The sequence below is a fragment of the Dreissena polymorpha genome, chromosome 4 (assembly GCF_020536995.1).
Source record: "Dreissena polymorpha isolate Duluth1 chromosome 4, UMN_Dpol_1.0, whole genome shotgun sequence".
In the NCBI taxonomy this organism is placed as follows: domain Eukaryota; kingdom Metazoa; phylum Mollusca; class Bivalvia; order Myida; family Dreissenidae; genus Dreissena; species Dreissena polymorpha.
This window is the reverse complement of record NC_068358.1, coordinates 32,327,025-32,348,897: the sequence shown is the minus strand read 5'-3', so window position 1 is coordinate 32,348,897 and position 21,873 is coordinate 32,327,025. Positions and strand designations below refer to the sequence as shown.

The 21,873-nt window shown below is 35.3% G+C and overlaps 1 protein-coding gene and 1 long non-coding RNA gene across 2 annotated transcripts; both read left to right on the top strand.

Moving 5' to 3' along the window:
* Positions 1-541: 541 nt before the first annotated feature.
* Positions 542-5,023, top strand: LOC127878019 (uncharacterized). The gene is made up of 2 exons (XR_008048710.1): positions 542-772; positions 3,761-5,023. It is a non-coding gene; the product is annotated as an uncharacterized LOC127878019 (long non-coding RNA).
* A 4,957-nt stretch (positions 5,024-9,980) lies between these two features.
* LOC127878329 (uncharacterized) lies at positions 9,981-21,053 on the top strand. The gene is made up of 3 exons (XM_052424855.1): positions 9,981-10,229; positions 13,810-14,435; positions 20,709-21,053. Exons 2-3 carry the CDS (start codon positions 13,842-13,844, stop codon positions 21,051-21,053), a joined length of 939 nt encoding a protein of 312 aa, XP_052280815.1. The 5' UTR covers positions 9,981-10,229; positions 13,810-13,841.
* Positions 21,054-21,873: the final 820 nt, after the last annotated feature.

The window sequence follows — 21,873 nt, the reverse complement described above, 5'->3', positions numbered from 1 at the left end:
GTTGATTATTTTTGATGTTTCTACTTCATATACACTTATATTAATTAATGCAGCATCATCATACTAAAACAATATACCAGAAAGAGAAAAATAATGCATTTGAATATCAACCGTACTTTCGTTTGACAACTGATCATGCGTTTACGAGTTGAACCTAAATTCAGTTTTAGTGCAGATTTGTTCATACGACACAAAGACACGAAATTGTTTTACGGATCATTTCAGCTTACAGGACTGGGTGGGTCACGTAAGAATATCGAATATAAAATATATTTTTATAAACAACTGGTAGCAAGGTGAGTTGCAGATAATTAATCAGTAACCACATTTTAACTAACTATTTTCACCTGTTAATTCTTTTCAGCTCAATTCAACAGTGCAAAATGCCCATAATATCACTTTAAGCATTAGCACGATGATAATTGATACTGTTAATAATCGAATCAAATAGCAATGCCCGACAAACCACTAAAACAGGTTTGTTCGAAGAACGCGCCTATAAATACGGATACTTCTCGTGTGGCCGGTTGACTCATATGTTTAAACAGGGACCTATACAAACAAAGGGATGAGACACTCACTGAACCGAAGAACAAGCTATCGCGTTGTTACGCAAAAGGGAACGAGACTTGCGACCCAACGAGACTTCGCGCTTCGAGGCAAATTTTAACAGCCGCCATTTTGACAAAGCGAGACCGTGACAAAGCAATCGAGAAATAATAAGAGTACAAATTAACCAAGTGTTGCCAACACAGAAGTATTCATTGCAAAGGTTTGTTGAGTTTGATACATCTTATTGTTTCATTTGTTTTCGACTATGCTTTGTATTTACTTATAAAACAACGGTGGGTATTTTCACCAAATCATGCGTATCATTGTTTACACTTCCATAATCCGAGAAACGTGTGTCGTGGCTTTTTTCAAAAGGCTTGGTCAAATAAAGCTCTATACTATTGTTTTTTTGTATTCTTACAAACGTTACATTTCAACGCATTGTGTGATGCTAATTTTATTTGTATTGTTAGCAAATTAATGATTTTAAATGAGCACAAAGGCAATACAATTTAAGTCATTTTTTAATTTTTACCACTATCAGTTTCATCAACATATGTCGTGGCTCTTTTTGAAAGGCTCAGTCAATACTAGCCCTATATTAATCTTATGGGTATCTTTACAAACATTACATTTTAACGCATTGAGTGATGCTAATTTTATTTGTATTATTTACAAATTCATGATTTTGAATGAGCACAAAGGCAATACAATTTTAGTCATTTTTTTATAGGTTACCACTTTCAGTTTCATCAACATATGCCGTGGCTATTTTTGAAAGGCTCAGTCAATACTAGCCCTATATTAATCTTATGGGTATCTTTACAAACATTACATTTCAACGCATTGAGTGATGCTAATTTTATTTGTATTATTTGCAGAGGCATAATTTTGTATTAGCTCAAAGATTATACAACTTTAGTCATTTTTTATTTTGTAATCACTATCAGTTTGATCAACATATGTCGTGGCTCTTTTCGAAAGGCTCAGTCAATACTAGCCCTATATTAATCTTATTGGTATCTTTACAAACATTACATTTCAACGTATTGAGTGATGCTAATTTTATTTGTATTATTTGCAAATTCATGATTTTGAATTAGCACAAAAGCAATACAATTTTAGTCATTTTTTTATTTGTTTACCACTATCAGTTCATCAACATATGTCGTGGCTCTTTTTTGAAAGGCTCAGTCAATACTAGCCCTATATATATCATGTTGGTGTCTTTACAAACGTTGCATTTCAATGCATTGTGTGGTGCAAATTTAATTTGCATTATTTGCAAAGGCATAATTTTGTGTTAGCTCAAAGATAATACCATTTTAGTCATTTTTTTTATTTTGTAATCACTATCAGTTTGAACAACATATGTCGTGGCTCTTTTCGACAGGCTCAGTCAATACTAGCCCTATATTAATCTTATGGGTATCTTTACAAACATTACATTTCAACGCATTGTGTGATGCTAATTTTATTTGTATTATTTGCAAAGGCATAATTATGTATTAGCTCCAAGATGATATAATTTCAGTTATTTTTCAATTTTTTTAGTTAAACGTGTTATCAACATATGTTGAGGCTTTTTTCAATAGACTCCATCAATAGTAGCACTATTTTGATCATGTTGGTATTTTTGCAAATGTTACACTTCAATAAACTGTGTGGTGCACATTTTATTTACATGAATTGCAAAGGCATAATTTTGTATTAGCTCAGAGATTATACAATTTTAGTCATTTTTTTTTAACCAGTCTCGGTTTTGAATGTGTATGTCAATGCTCTTTTCAAAAGGCTCGGTCAATAATTGACCTATGATAATCATGTTGGTATCTTTAGACATGTGACACTTCAATGCATTGTGTGTTTCACATTTAATTTGCATTATTTACTAACTCATAACTTTGTATAAGCTAAAGGACAATACACATGTATAACTTTAGTCATTTTTTAATTGTTAGACCGCTTTCAGTTGTGTATACATATGTCATTGCTTTTTGCGTAAGGGCCAAGGCTCTGTAAATACTAGCCCTATATTATTCATGTTGGTATCGTAACCCTTTCAGCGCTGGAATCAAACTTTAAAGGCCTTTGCAAACTGTTTGGACCCAGATGAGACGCCACAGAACGTGGCGTCTCATCAGGATTCAAACTGTTTGCTATTCTGAAAGTATTCTGTGAAAAAAATCTAAGAAAATGCTAATTTTAGAAATTCAGCAGACAACACTTTAGCAGACGACAAATTTCCCAGCATGCTAAGGATTAGCAAATTGTACACTTCAGTGCATTGTGTGGTGTACATTTAATTTGCATTATTTGCAAAGTTCTTGATTTGTATAAGCTCAATGATGATACAATATTAGTCCTTAATCAATTATTTAAAAAAAACAATTGAGATTAACATTTGTCTCCGCTTTTTCTTAGGGATTGATCAATACAAGCTCTATTATTGTTTGTGTTTGTACCAATGTTACATTTCAATGAAATGTATGGTGCATATTTTAAATGCATTTTTTGAAAAAAAAAATTGATGTCTGCATAGGAAATCCTGAGGTGGAATTTTCAATGATGTTTGCTAAGAAGAGATTTCATTTCAACAAAAAATGTCATAAAAGTGGAAAGTGTCGTCCTTATTAGCCTGTGCGGACTGCACAGGCTAATCTGGGACGACACTTTACGCACATGCATTATGCCAAGTTTTCTCAAAACACGAGACATATAATCGTTCTCATTCACAGAATGTTTGGCCATTTTTTTTAAAATATAAATTTAATAACTATTATTCTAGAAAAAAAATAGAAAAATTGCAAAGGTCATATTTCTTTATCATTGGAGAAAACATTTATTCTGAGATATTTTCAAGAGTTTGTTTCCACATTGTTAATGCTTCTATTAAGAATTTCTGAAATGTGTAGATAATTGTTATTCAATTAATGCAAAAAATCGGAATTCTTACATAAATATTTCAATTAATTTTATTAATATGTTGATACAACTACGTACATTTTTATGTCCATCTGTCTGGTCGTCTGAAATTCCGTCACACTTTGCGTTTAGGTTTTGCGTTAACGTTTCGAAAAATGTGGAAAAGGGTGGCATAGTCTATTAGTCTTCCTATGGTGGCAAGCCATGTTTTCAATAAATGCTGGTGACTGTGTAAACATTTTATTAACTGATTTTTAGAATATGTTTTGTTTTATGCTTTTAGAATGCCTAGAAAACGCAAAAGAGGATCCCTTACGGTGAAACGCAAGTACCACTACATAACATCTGAACAGCCAAAGGAAGAAAACCATGTTGCCAGTGAACCCCTGGTGAAAATTAAAGCTACAACAGATTCTTCTACCCAGTCAGAAAGTGAAAATGTGCAGTTCACAAGTGATCATAGTTATGCTATTGATGAAGACTCCACATATGAGCTTGACTCCTTCCAGGAGACAAACAATGATAAGCCTGAAGCTGATGTGATGGAATGTAGTTCAGGGCTTCTAGAAATGGAGGTGGAGACGACAACCTTCTCAGACTTTGCTGTGGAACTTAAACTGCAAAAATTTTCATCTCAGTTCGTTGTAAAGGAATTAGAGCAATCAATTCAAATGTTACAGTTGTACGCAAATGACAGTCTGACAGCAATCAAGTTATCGGTTGAAATTAAGAGTGATTTTACGTGCTCTGTCTATGTGCATCGGAAATGCATTCCGAGATCTCACCAAATATGGACTGGACTGCCACAACATATCAATCGCGTTGCTTATGTTCTGGTGTTATAGGAAAGACTGTTGAAATTTGATGTCTGCATAGGAAATCCTGAGGTGGAATTTTCAATTATTTTTTTTTCGCATAGATAGTCGATGTAGGATATAGATAAATGAAATTAACTAGTTTATATAGATGGAGTTATTAATTTTACTTATAGATTTCTCTCTAAATAAAATGATTGTACTTTATATACTCTAAGGAACCATATCGCTATACATAAACTATAGTTTTGCTTTAGTATAGGTTGTCAACACAGGGATTTTACTTATACTTAACTACAATTAAGTGTAGCATAGGTAGAGGTATATCATACAGCTTTTACATTGTCAGTATTACTCAATTCTACATTTCTAAAAAAAAAATACGAATGAAAAAACAATGCAAGTATATACTTTATGCAGTTATATGCAGGGATCATATATTTTTCTTATATGTGTCCTAATTTTATATTAATGTATGTAATTCTTGTTTAAAAAAAGTCATTTAATAATTATATTTTTCACTTATGAACTTTGGTACAGACAGGTCACTATGTATTAACAATATTAACATTCTCACGAAAACATGTTTATTCCTTATATTGTAAAAGGAACTTTTTCGAAGTGATGCATGATTTGTATTTACTTCAAAAGCATGCTGTTATTGTAAATGTAATGTAAATGACGATTAGCTTAACATGCTTAAGTCAGAATAAACTTTTATGTTCTATTAACTGCATTTAAATCTTTGTCCATAATTTTGTTAAAACCATTCTACAACACGTTCTATATTCATTTCTTTGAAAATAATTAAAGGAATAAAACACTAAACTCCTTTGTACACACTATTTACTTAACTAGTAACTGTAAATGCCTGATTCAATTGTCTCATCATTATTACACCGTATCATGTGTCCACTGTTTTGGATATCTTACTTGCATGTGCGAGGATTTGATTTATTAATGTTGTTTTATATATTGATTGTTCGAGATATATATGATAATAAAACGAATAAAACATGAGTATATATATATATATATATATATATATATATATATATAACTACTAAAACACGAAAACCTTTCTTGTTTTTTGTTTGGGTTGTACGCAAAATGCAGAACTAAAAAAATGCATCCAATATTTATTACCTCGTAAATTCTGTTAATGTTTTTTTATGACATGACCTCGAAATCCTGATACACTTTTATACTCCGCACCACAAACAGGACAAATATAGCACAGCTCTTTCGTGCTTGCTTGCGATTTATTGTTTGCCTCATCATCAGTATAATAACCTTATACCAAATCTAAATCTATGTCGTCATCCCATGAAAGGAAATTTTTATGTTTAGAAGACATTTTCAGTAAATTCCATGAATTCCAACGTTCACTATGACTTAAGGGAGTCCAAATAAATATTAAAATGACATTCGAAAATTTGCTGCGTCGGAGGTTAAAAGAACAATTATACATTTTGAGTTGTTTGCACTTAACATGTCTTGATAATGTTGCTATTTTAAACAAAACATGGTAACATTTTAATTCTATTAAAAGACCGGTCTTTTTTACATGCACATACGTGCGATAAACAACGGCAATTTAACCCTGGCGAAACAACCGGCAATTAATATTCATCAAAGAGTCCGATAATTGGGTGCCCATTTGACATACTGCGTAATAATAAGACTAATTAATGATTGATTTTGAGATCAACAACGCAACAATTAAACGAATAGGTACTTGTTTATTTAACATAATATAATTTGAATCCGAAAAAACGTAACGCGTTAAATAAGCGAAATCCCTCGCAATCGATATCGTGTAGCCGCATTATCGCTACACAGGGACCAATCGAACGAGATTATCAAATCTCGCGCACCGGTTTATTATCGCTACACCGGGACCAATCGATCGAGATTAAAGTATAGGTCCCTGATCTCGCGCACCGGTTTATTTTGCGTGCTGTAACGGGATATCGCGAGGTTGCTAATCCCTTTGTTTGTATAGGTCCCTGGTTTAAATTTCACTTCCATTCTTCTTTTGGTTTTCTGTTTTGTATCTATAGGTTTATGACCAGCAATATGTTATAATGTAAATTCTAACACGGCACGTGACTTGTTTTCTATAGACAAAGAAGGAAATCAAGCGTGGGTTATTCTGCAATAACTTATGGGCGGAGCTTATACACTGAAAGCACGCGCTGTAGCTAAACTAAACATGCCGATACATTTTCCACCAGCGTAATAATCCGGTAATTTATGAATTAAAGTCACGTGACAAAATACTACGCTATGAACAGAAATGCGTAAACTTGACCCAATTTCCCACGGTGTTCGTCTGCTGCTTCGATACTGAAATGGCTGAAGTTCGAATCGGAGTTGTTGTCTTGTAGATTCAACACTCTTGCGTTAATTTAAAGAGTACAATGAAAACATATTAGTTTACGCAAGTTGTTGTTCTTAGTTAACCAAACGTGAGAAATGAAATGGGTTTTTTCCATCCAGTTTGGCTGTTATTGAGGGCGGAGATCTGATCGACAGAACAGCCGAAAGCTATTTTTATGGGCGGAGCTTCACATTAAATAGTATGCAAGAAAAATAAGATACATTCTATAAATCTTTAGTAAAAATCGTGTTAGAATCGAAATAATTCGTGTACGTTATAGTTTGTGGTCGAATAACCCACGGCCGGAAGTTTAGATGCGTGGTTTCAAATCACTCGTGCTTCGCACTCGTGATTTAATCCCTACGCATCTAAACTTCCGGCCGTGGGTTATTCGACAACAAACTATAACGTATTATTTCTTAAATAAGCCGCGAAAACTCCCAGTAACATCCCGTACTGCGTGTGATGCAGCTAAGAACTGCACAGAAAAAGACATTCGCTATACTTGATCTCATTCATTAAACTATTTACGCCGTATATCTTTTTTAAAGATATTTCTTGTCTAATATATTTTATTAAATGTTTATTTGGTTATTCAGTACAGTGTCATTGTTTTTCCTGTCTGTCGTTAGCAAATCCACATGCCAATGCAAACCAATGAACAAGTCACAAGGCCATTTGAAGTCAAGTTAATAGCAAAATATAAATGTTTGTCCTTTGAAACTTTGATTTATTTTGTTAAACTGGACTATTTTAATCAAAATTATGGTTGTGCCATCTTAGATTTATATAGTTCAAATAATGATTAATTTACGATCGTTTTCCTATTGCAAATTGTTTTTCAAATTTTATTTCAGTTCTTCCTGTTTAATCTTTGCTAACACATGCAATTATCATTAGTTACATGTAAAGACCTCCATTACCCCTTTAAAGTGTGCGAATTATGTCAGAATATCACTTTGTAGATCTTTAAAATAGATATTATTAACAAAATACACATTGTTTTTGTTTCTTACTCTTAAATATAAAATTACTTCGGATGAAAAGATACTTATGTGCAGGTTCTAATCTTTTGCTAAAATCAGTTAACAGCGTTTTTTTCCCCAATTGGGAATTTTTGCGTCTTTAAATCTTCAAATTGGGAAAAAAACAAGTCGCAAAATCAATAAATTGGGAAAAAAATCGAGTTGCAAAATTGATGAATTGGGAATCGTTAAAATGCATTTTATCTATCATTAGGGGGTACATGTATATTCTGCATCACAAAGCATTTTAAGCTCTAGGTTTTAACAGAAAAACTACTAGTGATGATATTTTGACAATCATAACATGTCATGTGAAAATTGTTGTCGCGAAATGCGAGTAATTTACCAGACATCATGGTGGGGCTGATACTTGACTCCCTGACCTGTAGACTCCCTAGAGCATGGCGATGGGACTGATAAACTTGGGTTAATGGCTTTATTAATTAGTTCAAATGGGGTTAGATGTTTACATTTCCAAGCTCTCTCTTAATTGTAATCAGAGAACATGTCAATTCTGTATCTCTTTGATTTATGACAGACACCAGATACTTTAGAAATTCTCGGTTTTTAGGGATTTTAGAGTTAGTTGCAATAAGACCAGCAAGAAGTAAACATCAGTTGCAATAAGACCAGCAAGAAGTAAATATCAGTTGCAATAAGACCAGCAAGAAGTAAACATCAGTTGCATTTAGACCAGCAATAAGGAAAGAACTTAATATTAAGTGTTAAAGTAAAAATAGCTTATTTTGGAATATTATGAAACTTGTGGTTAAATAGAAAATAAAATATGATCAAGAATATTATCAAAGTGTTGTGTTGTAAATGAACTCAATGTGGTGATTTAATTGTATATAGTCCAAACATTTATAATAATAGAACACTTGGAAATCCTCACCACAATTGTGTAATTGCCACTTCAGTAGGAATGTGCCTGTCAATAGATTTTTTTTTAATGATTATCACTGGGGTTGCATAAAAAATGATATTAATAATTTTGTTTAAGCCCTTAAAAGTCTCACAAGCCCTGGAAAGTAATTTTTGTGTTAACATTTTCAGTGATATCAATTAATAACAATTTAAAATAATAATAAGGAATTATCAAATTATATGTTTAATTCTAAACAGGTGATAATCAGATCAAAGTCAAACTATATAATCTCTCCTCACAGTGACACAGGCACAAAGTTACATTTAACTAAATGCAATCGCTCAAACTCTATTAACAGCTGGTAATTGTTTCTTTCTTTAATCGTTTCCGGTAGTATTTGGCGTTAATTGACTCATTATGATGTCCAATTAAGATTTTTTTTGATGAAATTGCTGATAAAAATTAGTGTTGATAAAGTTTATTTATGTAAGGAAGACTGATTTATGTAACGATGAAATTCTTTCACAGGAAAAAGATATTTTCAGCGAACATAAAAGGCACTGGCCATTGGGAAAGGCACTGAGGATCGTTGGGAACGGTAGATATGGAGATTGGGAAAAGTCCGGTACTAAAATTGGGAAGCCTCCGGTAGGCTTTGGGAAAGGTACCGTTCCCCGGTACTAGTTAAAGAAGGAAAAAGAATGCTGGTTAACAAAAAGGACTACACAATTGAAATCTTTCTGAAATGTAAAATATTAATAAACACACATGGCAAAATAAAAAAATTCATCTTAAATCGACAGGATATTCTTGGCATATTAATTTCATCCAAATGCAATCCCATACCTGCCATATGTCCCGGATCGGAAATCTGGCAAATGTGTTGCACACAGTCCTTGTTTGAGTGTATACATGTACAGTGAATGTAAATCAAATCAGCACTGAACTACCTAATAGACAAAAAGAATAACCAGGGACGTATAGGCATAACCAATAAGGCGCATTTTGCTTGTTTTACAAAATTTTATCTGTAAAAGTATCGTTTACGGTAAAGATCACCTTATTTTACAACTACGCGCTACATAATTTTCATACAAAAGTAAAGATCTACTACAAAGTTTTTATGTGGCAGTTGATACGCCCACGTGTTTCCTGCAGATCATGTGACCATGTACACAAAAGCAACTTCGCAACCTTTTTCTAACACCAACAACATGTGGCTTGTATCTAGTAATGAAAGTAGTAATGCTTAATTTGACGTTAATAGATCTAGTGTATTTCCGATAGGCGTTTGGACTTATTGTTTGTGTATTGATCTCATGGATGTTAATTTTTGTTTATTATAGGTAAGTTACATGTGAAATTTACCTAATTACATAGCTTGGATATCGCGAAAAAACTGCGTACCAAAAGTGCATATATCGTACATGTATGTCTATATATATCGCTATATGTATACATGTCCCGGTAATTTGAAGTCAAAGTCCCAGATTTGGTCTGAAAATTTATGGCAGGAATGCCAATCCTATGTATAGATAAACAAGTTATTTATAAACGACCAATGACGTAACACTATGCAGCTTTCAATAAACACAGTGCAATATGGCTACAATCGGAATCCAAACAGTGATAGTGTTTTCATATCTGGAATAGCATAACTTGTAAGTTTTGACTAATGCAATAGTTGTAATTCGGAACTCGGTCCAGTCTGGGTTTTTAGCTCCACTGACCAGAGGCCAGCGGGGCTTATGTCATGGTCCTGTGTCCGCGTGCGTGCGTCAGTGCGTGCGTGCGTTAACTTTTCCTTAAAACATCTTCTCCTAAAGTACTGGTCCAATTCTGATGAAATTTCTCAGGAATGTTCCTGGGGTGAACCTCTTTCAAATTTGTTCAAAGTATGCCCCTGGGGTCAAATTTGACCCTTCCCCGGGGGTCACAAAAATGAAAATTTGCTTATAGAAGGCCTATTTTGTGAAAACTTAAAAAATCTTTTCGTCCATAACCATTGGGCCTAGGGCTATCAAATTTGGTATGTAGAGACATCTAATAGTCCTCTACAAAAATTTCTTCAAATTATGCCCCTGGGGTCAAATTTGACCCTGCCCGGGGGTCACAAAATTAAACATATTCAAATTATGCCCCTGGGGTCAAATTTGACCCTGCCCGGGGGTCACAAAATTGAACATATGCAATTGCTTATATAAGGCCTATTTTGTGAAAACTTTCAAAACTTTCTCGTCCATAACCATTGGGCCTAGGGCTATCAAATTTGGTATGTAGAGACATCTAATAGTCCTCTACCTAATTTCTTCAAATTATGCCCCTTGGGTCAAATTTGACCCTGCCCGGGGGGTCACAAAATTGAACATATGCTTAAATAAGGCCAATTTTGTGAAAACTTTCAAAAACTTTATTGTCCATAACCATTGGGCCTAGGGCTATCAAATTTGGTATGTAGAGACATCTAATAGTCCTCTACCAAATTTCTTCAAATTATGCTACTGGGGTCAAATTTGACCCTGCCCCGGGGGTCACAAAATTGAACATATGCTTATATAAGGCCTATTTTGTGAAAACTTTCAAAATTTTATCGTCCATAACCATTTAGCCTAGGGCTATCAAATTTGGTATGTAGAGACATCTAATAGTCCTCTACCAAATTTCTTCAAATTATGCCCCTGGGGTCAAATTTGACCCGGCCCCCGGGGGTCACAAAATTGAACATATGCTTATATAAGGCCTATTTTGTGAAAACTTTCAAAATCTTCCAGTCCATAACCATTGGGCCTAGGGCTATTAAATTTGGTATGTAGAGACATCTAATAATCCTCTACCAAATTTCTTCAAATTATGCCCCTGGGGTCAAATTTGACCCTGCCCCGGGGGTCACAAAATTGAACATATGCTTATATAAGGCCTATTTTGTGAAAACCTTCAAAATTTTCGTCCATAACCATTGGGCCTAGGGCTAATAAATTTGGTATGTAGAGACATCTTATAGTCCTCTACCAAATTTCTTCAAATTATGCCCCTGGGGTCAAATTTGACCCGGCCCCGGGGGTCACAAAATTGAACATATGCTTATATAAGGCCTATTTTGTGAAAACTTTCAAAATCTTCCAGTCCATAACCATTGGGCCTAGGGCTATTAAATTTGGTATGTAGAGACATCTAATAATCCTCTACCAAATTTCTTCAAATTATGCCCCTGGGGTCAAATTTGACCCTGCCCCGGGGGTCACAAAATTGAACATATGCTTATATAAGGCCTATTTTGTGAAAACCTTCAAAATTTTCGTCCATAACCATTGGGCCTAGGGCTAATAAATTTGGTATGTAGAGACATCTTATAGTCCTCTACCAAATTTCTTCAAATTATGCCCCTGGGGTCAAATTTGACCCTGCCCCGGGGGTCACAAAATTGAACATATGCTTATATAGGGTCTATTTTGTGAAAACTTTACAAATTCCTGTCCATAACCATTGGGCATAGGGCTACCAAATTTGGTATGTAGTGACATCTTATAGTCCTCTACCAAGTTTTTTCAAATTATGTCCCTGGGGTCAAGTTTGACCCTGCCCCGAGGGTCACAAAATTGAACATATGCTTATATAAGGCCTATTTTGTGAAAACTTTAAAAATCTTTCTGTCCATAACTGTATGGCATAGGGCTACCAAATTTGGTATGTAGTGACATGTAATAGTTCTCTTCTTATAGTTTGTTCAAACTATGCCCCTGGGGTCAAATTTGAAACTGCCCCGGGGGTCACAAAATTGAATATAAGCTTATAAAGGTCTTATTTTTTGAAAACTTTAAAATCTACTTGTCCATAAACATTGGGCCTAGGGCTACCAAATTTGGTATGTAGTGACATCTTATAGTCCTCTACCAAGTTTGTTCAAATTATGCCCCTGGGGTCAAATTGACCCTGTCCCGAGGGTCACAAAATTGAACATATGCTTATATAAGGCCTATTGTGGGAAAACTTCTCTTCTTAGTTTGTTCAAATTATGCCCCTGGGGTCAAATTTGAAACATATTAACAGGTTTGGTGACGTAATTATGTCATTGCATTATTATACAATTGTGTGTAGGCCTGGGCATACAGTTTTAATGGAAGTTTGTCAACGGAAATACAAAGACATTTACTTTATCGTATATATATTAAACTATTCACATGTATTGGTAATAATAAAGACAAGTACCAAACAACAAAAACATAAATATCCTCAGTCCATTCGTAGTACTAGAACTAATATATTGATTCATATAAGTTGGTTATTTATATGTCAATGTATATAGCCCTATTGCGATGTTTTTCCTTAAATGTCATCTAAAAAAATAGAAGAAAATTATTTGCTCAAGACCATGCGCGCGCTCAGAAATCGGAAAAAACAACAGTGCGCGAGTTCCGAATGAAATCTTTTATTAAGAAATCTCGTCCATGAGGATTCCGGGTTGTTATATGAATTTGCAGACTTTAAAGACGAGTTTGAAAAAAAAATCACCTGCGGTCCAAAACTAGGTCACTAGGACTGGTCAAATCTTAGAAAAGCTTTTTGACACCCTAGAAGTGACATTTTTTACCTAATCTTTATGAAACTTGGTAAGAATGTGATTCTCATTGAAGTTTCAAATGAGTTTGAAAATGGGTCATCCAGGGTTAAAAACTAGGTCACTAGGTCAAATCTTAGGAAAGATTGTTTTTACCCTAGAGGCAACATGTTTGACCCAATCTTAATAAAATTTGTTCAGAACATACATGTGCCATATTGAAATAATATGGCACATGTTAATATTGACAAAAATATTATAATATTGACAAAAATATGTTGACTCAATCCTCAGGTGAACAAAAAAGGGCCATCATGGCCGTCTTGTTATAAGATATTTTTTTTTACATATTATTTTGGCTTTTATTATATAATTTGGAAAATTGCCTACAAATTAGGAAAACATATTGAGTCATATTTTGCATTGGGAATCAGTAAGATATTCTGACCCACAGAATCTCTAGAAAACGGCCTGTAGAGCTTCTCTGCACAACTGCTTATTTGTGTGTGTTTTTCATTTGGCTAACACAATGAATATCTCAGTGCTGCAGCGCACATTGTCATATGTTGTAGTGCTCTAGATATTTGAAATTAATATATTGTGTGAACAGCAAAATAATATTCATCTCTGTTTCAGAATGCAGTTAATAATGTGTAAGAAAGATAAGCTTGGCTTTTTTTTTTCAGACGCTACATTAAGAGAAAGGAACTCTTTATTTATGCCAAGTAGGTGCAGGCAGCCTAGTACCAGTACTTCTGTAGGCAAAAGAAAACGTCCACGAACTTGGACTGCTAATTTTATGTGCCTTTCAAACAATCATCAAAATAAGGTACCTAACAGTGCTGAAAAAGAATGCTTATACAAGGCAGGTTTGGGTTTGAAAAAAGTAACTTTTGAAGGAGATGCAAAAGAACAAAGTGTTCACGACACTCTTATTAAAGCGTTTACAAAACTTGAACAGTGTGGGGGCTTTGAGCTATTACATTGTAACAGTTCGTGCAGAGAATTGAAAAAACTTAATTGTAAATGGGATGTTAAAACATTGAAAAGTGTTGTAGGACCTCAAGGTAAATTTTATATTAGACCCATTCAAAAGTGTTTGACGGTTGAGGTAGTAACAGAAGATGAAGAAACAGAGTTAATGACAAAGTGTGACATATGCAAACAGGACGTTTCTTTAGGTCAGATACGTAACCATGTTGAGTCCTGTATAGCCACAAATCTGGACCATACAGGAACGTACCTGTATACTTCACAGGGAAATTCAGATGAAGAACTTCCTGAAAGTGCTTCAGAGATAATTCATCAACAGGTACGTGCACTTTGTTTACGGTATTTATACGTGAATACACTTGCATGTATTTGCTCGCCTTATAAAAATGTTATAATCAAAACCAGACTGTACACAGATTTAATTATTAAAATACTTATTGAACTTGGTCAGAGAAATTTTGTTCTATAAAACAAAATAGCCACCAGGGGCTTCGTCAGTTCTCTTTATATTTTAATGGAGACAGTCAGTTGGAAGTCATTGCTCCCTGTCTGTGGGCAGTTTTTGTTTTAAGGAGTGTTGCGGCAGTTTTTGTTTTAAGGGGTGTTGCGGCAGTTTTTCTCCCAATCATATTTTAGATTGTTTAAAATCACTGTTATGCAGATTATCTGCGTTTGTCAGTTTTCTGTGCACAGTGTGTCAAGTTTTAAATAAATACAATATGTTAATTTAATTGTTTTTAAAGGTACATGTATATTTAAAATCAATGGTTCAAATTATGACAAGAAAAAATAAAAAATAAAAAAAATAAACATTTTTATGTCCAACTAATGCATAAATAACTAGAAATGGCGCGGCAGAGGCCGACGCGTATCCCCACGCCGAATGTTTGACCTAGGTGTGCCCCAGGGTTGGTAATGGGGCCATGCATAGCTGAGATTGACCGTATTGTCATAAGAGAAGTTCATCATCAATTAGAAGTGAATTGGTGTAGAAATGAAGAAGTTATAGTAAAAGGCAATTTTGGGTGGGTGTGACATATGTGGGCAGGGCGCCCCAGGGTTGGTAATTGTGCCATGCATAGTTGAGATTGACCATATTGTCATAAGAGAAGTTCAGTATCAATTTGAAGTGAATCGGTGTAGAAAAGAAGAAATTATAGTAAAAGGCAATTTTGGGTGGGTGTGGTCTATGTGGGCGGGGCCCCAGGGTTGGTAATGGGGCCATGCATAGTTGAGATTGACCGTATTGTCATAAGAAAGGTTCAGTATCAATTTGAAGTGAATCGGTGTAGAAATGAAGAAATTATAGTAAAAGGCAATTTTGGGTGGGTGTGGTCTATGTGGGCGGGGCGCCCCAGGGTTGGTAATGGGGCCATGCATAGTTGAGATTGACTGTATAGTCATAAGAGAAGTTCAATATCAATTGAAGTGAATCGGTGTAGAAATGAAGAAATTATAGTAAAGGCAATTTTGGGTGGGTGTGGTCTATGTGGGCGGGGCCCCAGGGTTGGTTATGGTGCCATGCATAGTTGAGATTGACCCTAATGTCATAAGAGAAGTTCAGTATCAATTTGAAGTGAATCCGTGTAGAAATGAAAAAATTATAGTAAATGGAATTTTTTGGTGGGTGTGGCCTATGTGGGCGGGCGCCCCAGGGTTAGGATTGGGGCCATGCATAGTTGAGATTGACCCTAATGTCATAACAAAAGTTCAGTATCAATTTGAAGTGAATCCGTGTAGAAATGAAAAAATTATAGTAAATGGAAATTTTTGGTGGGTGTGGCCTATGTGGGCGGGGCGCCCCAGGGTTGGGAATGGGGCCATGCATGGTTGAGATTGACCGTATTGTTATAAGAGAGGTCCAGTATCAATTTGAAGTGAATCGGTGTAGAAATAAAGAAGTAAATGTAAAATAACCTAAAAAAATGAGTGATAATTTCTGACGCGGCCCCACCCCAACCGCTATAACTTTTGACCCAGGGGTCAGATCAAAATTCCAAATAGTGCAGGGTCGCACATATGCTCATAGCTACCATGTGTGTAAGTTTCAAGGTTCTAGTGCTTTTAGTGTAGGAGGAGATAGTGGCCAGGACGGACAGACAGACAGACGGACGGACGGCGGAGATAACCACAATATCCCCACCTTTTTTTCAAAAAGCGTGGGGATAATTATGTTATTTTGGATTAGTAGCAATGTTTTGTTGTTATGCCCCCACCATGAAATGGCTACAGGCATATAGTGTTTACCCTGTCCGTGTGTTTGTGTGTGTGAATGTGCAAAAAATTGCAATGGTTTCGTGTCGCGTCAATAACTTGCACTAACACCAATAAATAAAGTTGCACAAATTATGTTTCCCCCCCATATTGGTGGGGGGGGGGGGACATTTTTTTTTTGTGCTGTCCAGAGATCTGTCTGGATGGATGTTCCTGGAACCTTGTTAGCACTTCTCATAAACTTGCAACACTTACTAACTATCATAAGGGGACTGTGCAGGCAAAGTTATGTAACTCTAACTGGCATTTTGACAGAATTATGGCCACTTCATACTTAAAAAATTGGAAATTTTGTTAAGTTTTGTGTTTTGATCCACTTTACTCCTAAAGTATCATAGCTATTGCTTTCAGACTTGCAACACTAATTACCATAAGGGGACTGTACAGGACAAGTTGCATAACTCTGGTTGGCATTTTGACAGAATTATGGCTCTTTTTGACTTAGTAACTTTGAATATTTGGTTAAATTTTGTGTTAAGATCCACTTTACTTCTTAAGAATCAAGGCTTTTGCTTTCAAACTTCAAATACATTCAAAATCTGTACATATTTGGTGCTTTTAGGGAAAACAGGGCTTAATGCATGTCAAATAAGATTAGCCTGTGCACACTGATTTGCCTGTGCAATGCGCACAAGCCAATCAAGGACGACACCCTCTGATTTTATGTTGATTTTCGTTTAAAGAGAGTCTGTGGTACTGGGATGACAATGAATGCATATGCATTAAGCCCTGTTTTTCCAAAATGAAGCTTAAATTATCTTTCTTATTAATTATTTGAAGAAAAAAAACACATCTCAACCTGTGCTTTAAGACAAACTCTTTATAAATTTGAATGGGTTGTGTTCATTACAAACTTGACATATAAAAAGCTATAACATAATTTTGAAAACTGAGTTGCGTCTAAGATTATGCAATAGCCAACAATATCAGTGCCTTCAGCGCTTTGATTTTAGGTGTATCTACTTTCTAGCTTGTTTTTGTTGTGAACACAGTTTGCCATCATTTCCTAGCTGAAACCTGAGATGAGTATATCTGGCATTTGTTAGAAAAATATTTTGTCCTGAACATAACCTGAATCTGAGATAACAGCGACAATTTTATGGAAACTTTATAGGGAACATTTATTTTAGTGAATAACTTTTGTTGTACATGTTGTTTAATATTTTGATTTAATGAACTTCAATTCACTATTTAATTAAAAAGTAGTTCTATATTAATTAAATTGAATTTTGTTCATATGGAATGTTCTATTTTCAATAACCATTTAAAACTCTGAGGTTTAAAGGGGCCTTTTCACAGATTTTGGCATGTTTTGAAGTTTGTCATTAAATGCTTTGTATCGATAAATGTAAACATTGGATATAAAGCTGCTTTTAGGCAAAGCAGGCCTGGGCCTACATTTTTTTTAAACATTAAAATGTTGACCCTGAGGTGGGTGAGGGGTTAGAAATCTGCATTTCATGTTTACATTATCCTAAGACAATCAATTCTGACACATTCCGAATGATGTAAATGACCGCGGAAATTTAATCACAGAGAAACGGATGTTTCGATCAATGAAATCATCAACACATTTGCCTCGGTTAAGTGTAGAAATATTGATTTCTTGTAATTGATGCACTTGTTAGAATAATTAGTGTAATAGATGAACTATAAGTTAGTTTAACACTCAACACGTTACGGTGCCGTTATAGACATGCAGCCAGTATTATTGGAAAGAATTCCCATGGTTTGACTTGTGAATAAGTGTGGTGTAACACTTTTAAATGTTTCTCTGTTCCATATTGTTTTAAAATTTAGTTCTCTGGTATGAAGATAATACAGTAAAATTTAGTTCACTAACATCGAGATAAACAGTAAAATATCAAAGAAAAACAGGCAAAAGTCTTATATTTTCGGCAAATATCTTATTATTTGTCTAGATAAGCTTCAAATCTCACCACAGGCGTTATAGGATTTAAAAATTGTCCATGGGAGGACATCCGGACCCCCCGTTTTTATGTATTATATCCGGGCCTACAGCTAAAAAATGCTAGCTACGCCCCTGTTCTGGATACAATGCCAGATGTATTTTATACTTTATATAAGCAATCCTTGTTAAGTTTCACAAAATATAACGACAACAACGGAACTCTCCAAATTATAAATTTGTTTTGCGTTGCAACGCTTGATAATTTTCGGGTTTTTAAATAGTCAACAGATGCATATAATGGCTATTTTAGAGCATGGTACATGTTCAGTATTACTGTTTCCGCACAAATATCATAACTAAAACGAAAATTTGCGAATCTGAAACAACTTTTTTCAATTTTGTAAATTACCCAAACGTGAAAAGGCCCCTTTAAAAGACACAGTCCCATTATGATTTTATGAAGAGAGATGTAATATATAATGTGTTACGACAGGTTATGTTAATTTCTTTCTTTCATATACCTTTTCACTTATGTAACAATACAGTAGTTGATGTATCACGCACGAATCATAATTAAAAAAGAAAAAAGAAAAGGGGATGTCATGTATTGTAATGTAAGGGGCACATCTCGTATTGTCCTGTTAAAGCATGCAGTCATGAGTTATTATCCCCTCCATAGGCGGAGGGATATTGTTTTGGTGTTGTCTGTCCTTCTTTCTGTCCGTCCGTCCGTCCGGAGCCATATCTTTGAAGTGCTTTGGCGGATTTCATTGAAACTTTGTATGAGTATATATATATGGATAAGAGGATGACGCACGCCAAATGGCATTGTACACCATCTGTTAATAACAGAGTTATGGCCCTTTGTATCGTGAAAAAATGCTTTTTAATATAAGCTTAGAGCTTTATCTCCATTAACACATGAGCCAGAGCCATGAAACTTGCCATAGATGTTCTCAATCATCTGGGGGTGCTTCACATTCAACACCCATAATCCTAGGGGCTAAGGTCAAGGTCACACATTGAGGTCAAAGGTTGTTCTCCATCCGTCCAGAACACTTTTGTGTCCAGAAGCATATTGGCCGGGGATATCAATTCAACGAATTTGCTTGTTTGTATTGAGGTTTTATCTGTCTCTGCCAAGGGGCGGGGCATTTTTCCTTATACGGCTATATATGGCTATAGTAAAATCTTGTTAACACTCTAGAGGCCACATTTATTGTCCAATCTTAATGAAACTTGGTCAGAAGATTCATCCCAGTTATATCTTGGACGAGTTCGAAAATGATGCCGGTTGGTTGAAAAACATGGCCGCCAGGGGGCGGGGCATTTTTCCTTATATGGCTATAGTAAAACCTTGTCAACACTCTAGAGGCCACATTTATTGTCCAATCTTGATGAAATATGGTCAGGTAATTTGTCTTAATGATATCTTGGGTGAGTTCGAAAATGGTTACGTTTGCTTGAATAACATGGCCGCCAAGGGGCGGGGCATTTTTCCTTATATGGCTATATAAGGCTATAGTAAAATCCTGTTAACACTCTAGAGGCCACATTTATAGTCCGATCTTCATGAAACTCGGTCAGAAGATTCATCCCAATAATATCTTGGACGAGTTTAAAAATGATGCCGGTTGGTTGAAAAACATGGCCACCACAGGGGCTGGGCTATTTTCCTTATATGGCTATAGTAAAACCTTGTTAACACTCTAGAGGTCACATTTATTTTCCGATCATCATGAAACTTGGTCAGAATATTTGTCCCAATGATATCTTGGATGAGTTCGAAAATCGAAAATGGTTTTGGTTGCTTAAAAAACATGGCCACCAGGGGCGGGGCATTTTTCCTTATATGGGTATATATGGCTATAGTAAAACCTTGTTAACACTCTAGAGGCCACATTTATTGTCCAATCTTCATGAAATTTGGTCAGAAGATGTGTCTCAATAAATCTTGGATGAGTTCGAATATAATTATGTTTGCTTGAAAAAAATGGCTTCCAAGGGGCGGGGCATTTTTCCTTATATGGCTATAGTAAAATCTTGTAAACACTCTAGAGGCCACATTACTGTCCGATCTTCATGAAACTTGGTCAGAAGATTCATCCCGATAATATCTTGGATTAGTTCAAAAATGATGCCGGTTGGTTGAAAAACATGGCTGCCAGGGGGCGGGGCATTTTTCCTTATATGGCTATAGTAAAACCTTGTTAACACTCTAGAGGCCACATTTATTTTCCGATCTTTGTGAAACTTGGTCAGAAGATTTGTCCCAAAAATATCTTGTTATCTCAGGTGAGCGACTTTGGGCCTTTCAGGCCCTCTTTTCTTATTTTTGGAAGATAATGTAATAAATGCCCAGACCCCCACACTATACACCCCTCACCACAGTTGTTTCAATTTCAGGGGTTTTCCATGGAATTCCATGATTTACCAGAGATTGCCAGCATAACTTCCATGGTGACCCTGGACAATGTACTCCCGGGCAGTGAGGACCAGCATAATGGAGATTATTTAAGTACAATTGTTAAAAAGTGTACTACATTTTGTAAATCCAATGATGTGTCTGATCCTATTCATGTGCTAAAGATCTTTCAAAAAGAGATTGTCACTGGGAGACCATTAGAACTAACAGAAGAGACATCATCTACGGGCATTTATGGTGAAACCAATTTCATTTTGGTAGACAGAGGCGATCTACTGAAAACAGCAATTGAGGAAATAAGGGCAATAAGCGACATGAGGATTTAATGCCTTGAAGTTCAGTTCTATGGAGAGGTAAATACATATAAAGTGTAGAAAAAAAATCCACATACCCAAATGACCATACGATTTTCCAATTCCAAGTCTACTTCACTGAAAATAATTCCCTGTTTGTGATTATTGTGTTTCACTATATTACATCTTTCATAAATATGATTTTTCAAACTTTGAAAAATATAGAAAGAATGTTGCAAAGAGGTTTGGAAATTTTGGGGCATTGAATTTCCTTGTTTTAGTGTCAGCGGGTTCTTGCCTAGCCATGCTATGGGAATAACGTAATCTTTTACACCCCAGCAAACGAAGTTTGCAAGGGAGTATGTAGTTGTCATTTTGTTGGTTGGTCGGCTGTGGGTTTGTTCATCTCTCTCTGACTGCTCCAACAGGTGGATCAAACTACTCATAAATTGTGTAAGTAATTGACTTGAAACTGGACATGTGTCATAAGGAAAAACTGTTTATGTGCAAGACCCAATTTTAACATGCGGTGATTCACCATTTTGGTAAAAAAAAATGCGAACATTAGTGTCTGTAACAAATCTAGTGGGTTGTACCTGTCATTTAATTTTGCAGTGTGCTGCTGATTTTGGAGGTCCAAGAAAGGAATTCTTCTCTCTTGTCCTGCATTGCATTAAGGAAGAATACTTCGAGCCAGTGAGAGAGTGGTCAGATGACTATGAAGCTGTTGGCAGAATATTTGGTAAATTTATTAAATTAAGCTTATTTGACTGGGACAAAGTGCCATATAGTGGCCTGTACTTAGTGTTCCAAAGGCAAAGTCCAAGTCATTCAGGCTTTGAAAAATACATTA